This window comes from Charadrius vociferus, unplaced genomic scaffold (assembly GCF_000708025.1).
Source record: "Charadrius vociferus isolate BGI_N301 unplaced genomic scaffold, ASM70802v2 scaffold183, whole genome shotgun sequence".
Lineage (NCBI taxonomy): Eukaryota > Metazoa > Chordata > Aves > Charadriiformes > Charadriidae > Charadrius > Charadrius vociferus.
In genome coordinates this window covers 3,700,820-3,713,309 of record NW_009648250.1, presented here as the reverse complement: position 1 = coordinate 3,713,309, position 12,490 = coordinate 3,700,820, and the positions used below count along the sequence as shown (strand labels likewise).

Sequence of the window (12,490 nt, the reverse complement as noted above, 5' to 3'; positions counted from 1 at the left end):
CTTATCATTAGGATCATAAAGCTATTATAGAACAGTTACACTCTACACACTCAAGGTACTCAAAAATATGATTCATGTTTTAAGTCTGTAGATGAACAGTGGTAATTCAAATACAGCATTATCTGTACAACTTGACAAAAATACAGGTGGACAATCTGATTAAAGAGAATTTGCACAACTTCATATAAGCCAGCTCAGCCCAATTAAGTAAAAGGTAATTTTTTTTTTTCTTTCCAAAGTGCGTCACATTTTTCACAGATTAATTTGTCAAAGATGTTCAGGTTCTCGGACAGGATAACAACGACCATCTCATCCCCATTCTCAATACAAGTTCTGTCAAGTCATTTCCCTCAAATCTAGTTTGGCAACATCCAAATTCTCCAGACACAGATATTCAAAGAATGATATATGATGGAGAAGACTGCTACATTCTCAGCCCTTCAAATTGGTTCAGCTTACAAAAACATCCATTCTGGAGTCAGGAGCTGCTTCTGCAAAGACTACCACAGCTGTATAAATAATACCGATCCATTAACAGGAAGAAGTGAACTCAGAGTGCACAGATACATGGCAGTGACTGAAAAGAGGGATGGGCTCTCAAGAGACATGGCAAATTTTATAAAACCGTAAAAGCAAGATCCCTTCCACAAGAAAGGATCTAATGGCTGCTGTCATACAGACAATCTGAGAAGTCTATGGAGAACTGCCTTTTTTCCATTTGTTTTTAAAGAGGTCAATTAATACCATTTTTTTAATCTTACAACTCCTTCCATATTCTTTAAGAAGCCTCTTACAACTCTGATTGGGCAGGGCTAGCTGTAGTGAAGTACCAATGCCTTTATCTAAAAGTAAAATGTATTCTTTACAAATAGTATCTGTAGTGTAATTTTATTTACAGGATAAATTGCAAAAGTACATCACATTTAGTGCAAATGCAACTAATGATATAAGTTTATATACTGCTTTGTAAACTTTCCATACCTTTGTAAAATAAAGCTATCCAATTAAATTAATAAACTCACCTGTGTTCCAACAATTACCAGAAATGGCAAATAAGACGTCAAACTCTTTATATTTTTGATTACTTTTTTTTTTTTTAAAGTTCCCATCAGTGGCTATGGTGGAATGAACCATTGCTTGGTTGATTGTAAAAAGATGAAGTGCATTTGAGGTATAAGATTTTGTTGTTTTGTTGTTTGTTGTTTTTTTTTTTTAACATCGCTATATAAAATGCTCACTGGTGACACAGTAAACATGTACAAATTTTCATCTTATTTGCCTTACTAGCATTACCATATAGGCACTTTTCTACATATTCAAATTAACAGAATAACTCTGTAATAAGGCATATTCCATGCACACCATTAGAGAAAGGCAAATAAAAAGGGAAGACTAATGGAGCATGAAATCTGCATGCATGTGTAATCATGTGTTACATATGATTTCATCTCTGGAGAGAAGATGAACAGAAAGTTTTTCAACACTGTGCAGATCACATTTAATCATTTACCAAATCTTCATCAAGTTGCTATATTATATTTATTTTCAGGCACCTACCATACTATATCAAATAAGATTTTCAGCTTTCCCTTGAAAAAAAGAAAAAATATATCTGAAACATTTTTCTTGAGAAACACAGGTTAGTGAAACACCAAGCAGTCTCTGAAGAATTTCCAACTATGGGACATGGATAAAAGACCTCAGAGTCAGTACTAGTCTACCACAGTCCTCCCCTAATGAGCATCTCCAGAATCAAAGGCAGGCAAATATCTGACACAAATTTTCACAGCAACTAAAGGGAACTTTCCAATAAGAACTATGCATCCTTATAGCTCTGATAGGTTTTTGATCAAGAGGCAAATAATTTTCTACATGAACCTCATAGCATGGCTTTTTTCAGATGAGGAAAACACATGCAGTATCTGAAAATAACGTACTCATTTTCATTCTAGACTGGGAATGTTGTCTCATGTAGTCCTAATTACTTCAATATATATTATAGTGTACCTTCTCACAGCTTTGGGAAAGCCCTGGATATCATGCAAGAAAGCAGTCCACATACAGCATGGACAGATGACTTCTGGCTTTCAGGCAGTCTCTTGCCCTCTCATACAGAATCTTCCTAGGTATTTCTGGATCATGTTTAATAACAAAAATTCTGTAGCACATATTACATAACTAAAAAATACAATAGAAATATAAAGATATCTGGAAAAAAATAAAGCTTTTCACACTCTTACTCCTTCAGAACCAAAGATCGTCATAAGAGTAAGACAATAGAAAAGGCAAAGTCATAAGGATATTGACAGCCCTCAGTTATTAACTGACATTTTATGTAACAAGATGATTCATTATAGAAACCAGCAGCAATGAACTATGATTATACAAAGCAAAACAAAACCTGCCAGTAAGTCACCTAGGCTTTACTGAAGTCCTTCCCCATCCCCCAAAATACCACATAGATTTTTGTGCATATAAAGCACATACAGTATGCTATATGTGCATTTGTCTTTTGTGCTTTTTAGACATGCACAAAAACTGTGCGAGTATCTTAGGATGGTTAACAGTGAAATTCTCCAACTCCTTTAAAACTAAAGCAGTAACACACGTTGGTGATTCAAAGTTGTACGCGTTCGTCCTCTTCTGAAGCAAGCAAATAAAAATAGAGCCATATACATGTTATCAATACATGTATTTATAATTACACACTGATTCAGCAAGAAAAGTTAGCAGGAGAGAGCTAGTGTTAAATATTCAGCCTCATGGTGTTGCAACACTTCTTCACTTCAGTATACAAAGCCTAGAACTTGGGCCATAAAAAGACTGTAGATCCTTCGTTCCAGCATGGAGTGCTCTATGCATGGTCACTTCTCCAACGTGGAATGTTCACCCAGTCTTGTTCTGATCGCTGCAGGTAAGCAAAGATAAAAATACTGCACTGAAAACTTTGAACACTAATAGGAAAACAAGAACTTGCTAAATACCTTAAATAGTATCAGCACTGCTACGATCATGTTTGAACTGTCAGCTCATGACAGCTGTGTTTTTAATGGTTCACCTACACTAGTTCTCTAACAATATACAATTAAAAATGTGAGTCATTACAGGGCTACCTGTTACAGAAGGATCAAACAAGTAAGACTTTTGGAGTCTGAAGTAATATATAGAACCTCAAAAGAGAGGTAGCCTATGTCATGCATAGAAAAAGTGATAAAAACTTGTTTTCAGATAATGTTGTAATACTATAACTACCAAATGGAATTTGATAGTTTGAAACTACAGTTATACGTAAAGAAGTACATAGCAAGAGTCTACACTAACAAAAATTAAGCAAAGCCTTACTTAGCACTAAGCCTTATGTCTCACAGATTCAGACAATCCCAAATGTGACCAAAAAATCCTCTTCTAATGTCACATCATCATTTAAATGTTAAAATAATTTCAGATTAGCCCAATAACCTATAACATTAAAATACATCCATTCGTTTCAGAAAGCGTCTGTAAATCCCTTTTATTTCTTAGGCTGATCAGAAAGGCTAAAAATTTAAGTCACAGCTTTTTAAACACTTGAGTAACTGGCACTAGGTCTGTCAGAAAAGTTCCATTAATAAAAATCCTAGATCAAAACTATCCTGTCAATATAAAAAGAATACTTTGACCATCATAACACTATCAAATACACAATTATAAGTAGAATTTAAGATATCAAAACCTCATAAGGGTCTAGAAAAACTTCAGTATCTATTTTCAGAACAAGTGTAAAATGCCTACCAGCTGAGAAATAACAATACTTCATCCTTTGACAATTCTACATAAGTTAGACATGTATGCAAAAACTTGCAAGATAAAACTAGTAAAAGGTTACAAAAACTAATACTTGATAACTTATGTAGTCCTTATTTTTCATGCTAATAATACACACAAATTACATAATTTTTTAAAAAAGTATATTGCATACATATATTAAAACTAAGCACTAAATTCATGCTAATCATCATAAGACATTTCTAGGTTGTATACTTCTGTTTGGCCTTAAATTTACAACAGTGAATCAAGAATGAAAGAAATTAATGTATACCTGCTAATACTAGAATAAAATAGGCTTTCCTAATGTTTTCTCTTGCACGTATGATGTAAAACGCTTTAAGAATTTTGGATATTCTCGTTTTGCCACTGCCCGTAACACTGATGCTGGTGCCCATCCTCCTGGGTTCACTAGAAGTAGACAGGAAGACAGACATTGAAATACAGCAAATCTGCTAAAGTTTGGAAAAGAAAATTTGTTATTCCTGCAGCTCTTTCTGAAGTAGCAGGAAAGATTAATGATCAGCAGATTTTTTTTTTTTATGCCCTTGCAGCTTATATTGTAGCACTTTCTGCTCTGAATACTCAAGCTCAGTCCAGTTCTATGATGCCGCTATTTAGAAAACATTAAACATGATGTGTTGCCAGTCTTTGGGGGATGCCCAAACGGAAGATGATACTCTCTAAGGACTTGCAAGAAACAACAGAAAGACTCCAGTTACTTCTTATCTCAAAGAAAACAGAAGTCAGTCTTAACTTTTCAATAACCGCAGCATTTGTCTGTAGAATTGCTACGTAGCCGATGACTTACAAATTATTTTTAAAGCACTTTAGACAAAATTCAAACATTCTAAAATACACTTCAATTCACAGGGCAAGTATTTTGCTGAAAAAAAAATGCCACTTCCCATATAATCACAGTTCAGAATTTATCAATGAAAATGTATTTTTTTAAGTAATTGGGAAACTTCTAAGAAGAAAACAAAGCAGCTTACTCCAGAGTTTAACACCATATAGTATTATTTGTACAGGATTTAATACAAAGTACATCACTCCTATATGGCAGAGATTTACTGAACCGATTTTTCAGGCTTTGACTCTTTAGTAAGCCATGTAATAGGTGGTTAAAAGTAATAAGCAGGTGAACTACTCTGGAAGTGCCTTGTAGCTGCAGGAGAGGAGCTAATAAGTATGTAGCTCCAATACTACAATACACTGCTAAATACTGGGTACAGTAACAATACATTTAGCTTTGATAACTTTGCAGTCAGTACCAAAGACTATCAGTTAAAAAATTTTATAAAAGTAGACTAGTTTATACAGCTTGCAAACATCCTCACACAAAATGCATTTGCTCTTTCTTAACACTGAGGGTAAGAACTCTATCTTTACTATGAGCAGCTTTGCAGCCTAAACAAGACGAATTGGGGAAAAAACCCCAAACAAACAAACCAACCAGCAATACATGAAAAACACATACTATTACTGGAACTAAAAGCTAGGCCAAGTCTTCCCAGTTGCAGGCATTTCTTCTGCCCACCCTCCTTCACCCCAATGTTCTGCACTCAGGACTGAGCTACGTTTATTCCTCTTAGAATGCCACACAGTGAATGATCCCATTCACTGATTCATGTAGCACATTAATTTGAGTCTTTTCGAATATGAAGACTGCAAGTATGATGCTATATATAAATTTAACAGCTTTTTTTGCCAGTATTCAGCTCCCTAGAATTAGCACACATCATGAATATCATACTGAAAAATTTTAGACTTACCATTGGCTACATATGTAATCTTGCATAGGATGTTGTCCCTGCTTATTTCCTTGTTCCCCTCTGGTGGGCTTACTAATGTCTGACAAATCATAGCAATATTTATTTTGGCACGGACACAGCGGTTGTTCAGCTGCCAAAAAAATGAAACATTTGTAAGCCTCAAACTAAACTTGTTTCAGCATACTTTACTGCTAACATTTTAATTTACTATGAAGTCTAATACACTCCAGAAGCTGTGTTTCTGAGAGTTCGCATTGTAGCGCTACACGGATGTAACACGAATGTGAGTGAAATGAAAGGTACGTGGTGAACAGGGAAAGGGTTAAACTAAAATGCCTGAATCTCAGGTTTCTGCTTGCTTAATACATATTGCAAGCAAATTACTTCAATTATTGTGACAAATAAGTAAAGAAACATTTGAGGAATAACATATCAGCATTTACAACTATCAGTTAGGAACCTTGTAAAGCAGTCTGTGGCATAGCAATCAGCAGGGAAATACTCCAAAGAAAACAATCATTGCTACTACCTGAGAGAACCAAGACAGAACAGTGTAAGACAGAGGTTTAACAGATTCCATACCTACAATTATATAAGCCTATTCCTCTATCTGTCAATACTGAAGAGTTATTGATTTGATTCCATACAAAGTAACCTCAATTCTTTAAAATGCTTTCACATCTCCAGAAATTTTGCTTCCATTCTGCTGCAACACCTTAGATCTGTCAACTGTTGAGATAAGGCAAGAAAGCTTTTGGCTCAGAATGCCTTCATCAGGTCATTGTATCACCTGGTTTAAATAAACTGTACTTTTGCAGAACACCCCACCTCCCTCACACTAGTATTGCACGTGAATTACCACATAATAGAAAAATGTTATCTTAAAAGCAGAACTTGATAGAATGACAGTAATACTTACAGGAGCACTGTCATGTTCCACAGAGAAATTGCACACAATCCATGTTTCAGGATCATTTTCACTGAATGCTGGTATCTTTCTGATGGCAGACAAATACAGCACATCCCTTTGAGAAGCTGGCCACACCCTCTGCAGAGAAACACCTGAATATAAACTCTTCCAGTTTTGCAAATTAAGTACTTACTATCCTTAGATAAAGAAAAAAACCAAGCAAGGCAAACCAGGTCAGTCATGTTATTGAACTAAAAGTTTCTTCAAGTTAGTAATTTCATTTTCAAAACTGAAAAAGAACACAGCTGTTGTACAGGTGCATTTCAGGTTATATAGCTATGCTTCATTTTAAAAAAATTTAAGGAGAAAGTTTAAGGCCTTTGAAATGCAAAAAGCCAAGCTGCTGTGACTTTTTCAGTAGACAAACAGGAACAGGCAGTTCCCCTCCTGTTCCCCCAACCTCAGGTTCACATTGTAGTTAATACTTTCAAGCTGCAAATTGAACTAGCGGTTAAGCATAAAGATGCATCTACAGTTACTTAAGTGTCCAGAGAGAAAAATATTTAAAACAATTAGTTTGAAAATCTACTACTTCAGTAAGACAGATATGGTAAACTGGTATTATTTAAGAAAGTTTCAGAAGCAAAATGATGAAATAAGAAAATATACAAAAGCCATTTTCCTGACACTCAATAGGGAAAAAAATTCTCGCCTTTACCACAACACTATACAGTTTACACAACTTTCTTACTCAAAATCTGAGTCCCCTGTTACACAATTTTTAAGGTAACCGCATTACTGGCAAAATTGTCAAAGAAAAATATTTGGTTTAATATTTGAATATACTAATACATGGAATCATGCAAGACTAAAGATTAATCCATACATTTCAATTTTTTGAACCTCTAAGTTACAGTTGTTGGTTTATAATTCAAATGAACATGTTCGCAAATTTACATCAGAATTGGTTGGGGCGGGGGGGAAATATAATAAAGTTACAAAACCAAATACTGTACTAGCAATTATACCACCTTATACTGAAAATCTGTATGTCAACTAATTGTGGTCAACAATAGCTTGCGTTATTGCAACAAAACACATGATACAGTGACATAGGTTTCTTCCTTGTAGTCAGTGTTGATTTATTGCTTCAGTTTGCTTTAGATGACTCCTGCCTTGCTGGCAGTGACATATTTCAAGATTAAAAACAGTCCTCATGCATTATTACAAGCTCTATCAGACACATGCACAACCAATTAAGCTATCAAGACAAGGCTGAAAAATTGACAAAGTTGCAGTTTAATACAGAACTTGTTCTGAAGTGTTGTCTTGAACAGTATTTTAAGTTGTTAAGCCATTTAAGTATTCATAATATGATTAAAACACATATTCCCAGACTGTCTCAGTAAGGTACACATACGGCTGAAGTGTTATTACCTTATGTGTCTGGTAAATGATGATTGCATTATCAGCTAAATTTTCCACAACATGGAAATTTTCAATTGTTGCTAAAAGAGGAGGGAGGGGAGGGAAAAAAAAAAAATCCATCAGTAAACAAGCACAGATGTTAGGTCAATGTTACAAACAGTATATTTGCTGAAAAACACGCATAGCTTAAGAACCAATTCCTTACTTTCCCAGTCATTACGAACATCAACGTTCCAGAAGTAGTGGCAGACTTCATGCCCTGTTACTCCTTTAACAGCGTGGGTTGCTTTCAAAGGATCTAAGACTATTCCATTCTCTTCCACCTCTCTTCTGTATACCTATAGCCAAACACAAAGAAAGAAATGTAGAACAGAAATTGTCAAGACTGTTCATGTTTTAATTGTTTAAAATGTTGTCTTTTTTAATAAAAAAACCCACTTACCTAGAAAACCAACACATGAGTAATATGCCAGTGTTCTCTGGTAACTACCAAGGCAGAAATTCTTACATGGCAATTCACATTAAAATACCAATAGTTTAAGAATCTCTAATCCAAAAATGATTGAGCTACTTTATCTTTCACTATGCACAAGGATGCATACAAGCACAGTAAAGCAGCCACAGTAACTTGCTACTCTAACATTTTCATACATTGAATTTACATATAATTTTGCTACCAAGTTTTAAGTAGGAGAGAATGAGAAAGGAATCTGCAAAGACAAAGCTATTGCAAGAATTACATAGGATTTTGTATGAATAAATACATTAGAAGCTACAGCTTTTGTGGACTCCAGTCCTAACCTAAACAATGCTATTCTCAGAGACAATTTTTAACAGCATACTTGCTGAGTGATAGTATTCCCAGTGAATCATAGAATCATTTAGGTTGGTAAAGACCCTTAAGATCATCCAGTCCAACCGTAAACCTAACACTGCCAAGTCCACCAGACTGAAACTATCTGTCTTCACAGCATATCATCTTATATCAGTTAAACAAACCCCAAAACGTTTACCTTCATTTCTCCTTCTTCTACCACTAGCTGCCAATTGGCATCTCCTCCTACATCTTGCAAGGAATAGGTCATATGGTTTTGCACCATCTCTTCCACCTTCAAAGGAAAAAAAAAAAAAAAAACAAAACCATTTTTAACTAATTCCTTCCATCTTTTGGGGCAGAGATTGTACATATTGGAAGTCACAAGTCAATACTTCAAATTCTGTACAGAAGCTGAATTTGGACAACAGAAGTTTCTGTTACAAGTTAAGAACAAGCAGACAATTCTCGCTTTCAGAAACAAAAGCCAAAATCTTGATTCAACTTCCAACTTTATTCTTTATGGGTACTTCCTATCCTTACTTCACACCTCTAAACTGTCAAAACTCACTATTTCTACATAAGACCGTTTTATTTCAGCATATAGGAACTTACTGCAGGTATTTCTAAATAGAATTACAAGTCACTGCAAGATATTTACTGAAGAACATTTAAAAAGCTGAACAAAGGCAGGGGCATGGAGAGGAAGACAGAGAAGCTCTAAAAAAGTGATCGCATATCAAAAGTCATATTGGAAGGGCAGTGAAAGAAACAGTCATAAGCAAAGCATGCATATTCTGTTTCATTAGCATCTTTGCACAGTTGCCAGATAGAAAAAAAAGCAGAAACATTTATATTCAAAAAAGTTATGATGATACAGAGACTCTACTATTATAAAATAATAATTTAAGAGTTATTTAGCTAGGCAGTTGTGTGCTTTTCTTGAAGGCCAAATATTTGATACACTTATCAAGCTGTGTGAATACCTCCTTTTCTTATAATGTGCAGGAAAATGGGTGCTAAGAAATGGAAACAGGAAATGGATTTTTATTTTACGTCTACAATCTTATTCTATTTCTTTGGTTCCCTAACCCTTTCCAAACCCCACTCTCCCCCAAATAAAAATAGAAGCAAAAATATAAGTTATCTATTGGTATGTAATGTTTACAAGTACTGGAAACACTTCAATAACTTTTTCCACCCAAAAGGCAGGTGACTACTAAAAGTTGTCACAACAAATAAGTCTATGTGATTGAGAATATTTTCCTGAATTACTAGAAATACTTTTTCTCCCCTCATAAGGAACAGCACTGCAAGCAAAGGTCAGTTAATTGACCAACACAAAGATTAGTTTAGGAAGTACTTGATCACAAGATCAATGACCTGAACCTGTAAGTGGTTTTACACAACTTCGAAAAATATGAAAACTAGCGTGCATAACATATAAAACATATTTGAGCAAGTAGTACAACAAGTAGAAAGCAAAATTAAAAAATATTTAATTATTTTAATTTCAAGTAGTAATTTTGTTTGTATTATGTACTCCATGGGCAATACACTTAACACCAAGAAGGAAAAATTTAATTGAATCAAGTCAAAATCCTCAAAGCACAACATCAAAATAAAATCCTTTGGATGGAAATTATAGCTTATCTTATTCTCACTATAGACTTCTCTACAAAAAGAAAAGCTATCAGTCCAGCATTTGGGGTTTTCTTTGTTTGTTTGGGTTTTTTGTTTGGGTTTTTTGTTTGTTTTGTTTTTGAGTTATAACGAACTAAACACACCCAATGATTTGTGTTTCTGCTTTTAGACAGGTCATCTTTTCCTGCCATTTACTAGCAGGTTTCCTACAAAAGAGTCTTCTATATTTTTTTTTTTCCCCAGTGAAACAATGACAGTACAATCCAAACCAGGTAAGAATGTGGGCTATTTAACTATTCACTTTACTAGCTCCCGGTCACACTTCTTTCAGAAAGGAATCCTTGCCATGCTCCCAACACTTCCTGCAACACCCTCAGGTCCCAATATCTCTTATCCCCTAGCTTCTAATCTATTAAGGACAAAGCTAGCTTTTATATGTTAGTTTTGTCTTTTGCTGCTTTTTCCTTTATGCTAAATGCAGAGGGATGAAGGGAATAGCAAGGAACGCAGAGAAGGACGCATCCACAGAAGTACAATCTAAACAGTTTCTTACATCCGCTTCATCAAGGAATTGCAGTACCTACAACTGCCTTGTGCATATTACCTGTCCAAACTGTATGTAATCTGCACACTACTGGCCATCTGTCAACCTGCACCTATCTAAGAGGCACAGAGTCAAGATTCACAGCTTCTTTCCCACTGGGGAGGCCACGCTATTACCTCTGGATTCCAGACAGGCTACAGGAACGGTCTGCAGAAACACCTGTAACCTGTATGCCATGCGGCCTTGGTCTGAACATTAAGTGGGAAGTTTTTGACTTCAAAGACTGTCAGAACAGCTCAGTCTTTTTTAAAATCTGATAGTTCCTTAAAAGAAAGTGATCTACAAAACATCTACAGCATTTTAAGCCCACAACCTCCCACTCAACTGGCAGAGACAAATCAATGCATTTCTAAAGGCACACTGAAGAACCAGCTCGCATCAGAATACATGTTTATGCTTCTCAATCTTAAAACAAGACTGCAAGTTTCTACCTGACCTTTTACTAATACCAAAATTCCCTTCGTATGAATGAAGTCTAGAAATAAGTTTTTTATTCAGAATCAAGACAATAGTTTGCCTTTCCAACAGCCAAATCCTCAGCCTGGGGACAGAGGCGAATTTCATTTTAAAAAGGTCCAGAGTAGGCTGCCACCAAAAGGTGTGCTGCTTTTCTCTTCATCTTCTCAGTTGTCTTTCACCTGCTTGTTCAGTAGCAATGAAGGTCCAGAGCAGGCAGACTGACTCATTAATCTAGCAAAAACTTGTTCTAGGGAAAATATTTCGGTGCGGGGAGGGGGTGGGGGGGGAAGAGCAGTCTCCTGTAAGTTAAGAAGATCCTCCTTTCTGCAGTGAATCCACTAACTTGAAACTGCATTCAAAGGCAGTCAGTACTATCAGTTTCCCTTATATTCAACTGCCCATGCACTCATTGCCTGACACAACTATTTCCCATCCTTGGAAGCAAACTTGCTTTCTATTATTTGATTTCCCCCAGACTTTAAAAACTAACTTGACTACTGGAGTACCAGTGGGCCATACCGGTGTTGTGCAATATAACCTACATATTTTTCCCCCTTGCATTAAGTTCAAATTCCAGAAATTAACAACTGCAAAAGGTCAAGGCAAGTGTTGGGATTTCAGTCCAATAAGCAATTCATTAAGTGTTAAAGTCCTGCTCATAAAGCTGGCAGTAAGGTCTGCAGGTGGTACAATTCCAGGCTCTGTTAATCAAAGAAAAATCCATTCCATTTGAAAAAGCAGGTTGTGTGCAGTGTTAGTTAATTTCAAAAAAACTCCAAAATAACAGATCCCAGAAGGAAGCGCCATATTCACAATTACATAGGGACCACAGCAGAAAGAAAGAATGGCATGAATGCCATGTCTGAACAACTTTTTTTGAGACTATAGAGCAAACACATGAAGTCACCTATATAGTTCTACTTTAAACTATGATCTTCAGAGCAAGCACCTAGAGTAATTTTATACATTACTGGAACATGTCACTATGATTACACTGACATATTCAGGATGTCAGACTTATTTTCTGAAGCATTAGTGAACAGATTGAAACT

General features: G+C 35.5%; 1 protein-coding gene across 1 annotated transcript in view; it reads right to left on the bottom strand.

The window, feature by feature from the left end:
* Positions 1-2,239: 2,239 nt before the first annotated feature.
* Positions 2,240-12,490, bottom strand: part of COL4A3BP (collagen, type IV, alpha 3 (Goodpasture antigen) binding protein) — an 85,800-nt gene continuing 75,549 nt past the window's right edge. Inside the window, exons 12-18 of the mRNA XM_009884301.1 lie at positions 8,931-9,026; positions 8,123-8,255; positions 7,927-7,997; positions 6,499-6,627; positions 5,580-5,709; positions 4,079-4,215; positions 2,240-2,908 (exon numbers count right to left, since the gene is read on the bottom strand). Coding sequence (XP_009882603.1) covers positions 4,088-4,215; positions 5,580-5,709; positions 6,499-6,627; positions 7,927-7,997; positions 8,123-8,255; positions 8,931-9,026 — 687 coding nt within the window. The 3' untranslated portion in view covers positions 2,240-2,908; positions 4,079-4,087. The remainder of the gene's footprint in view (positions 2,909-4,078; positions 4,216-5,579; positions 5,710-6,498; positions 6,628-7,926; positions 7,998-8,122; positions 8,256-8,930; positions 9,027-12,490) is intronic.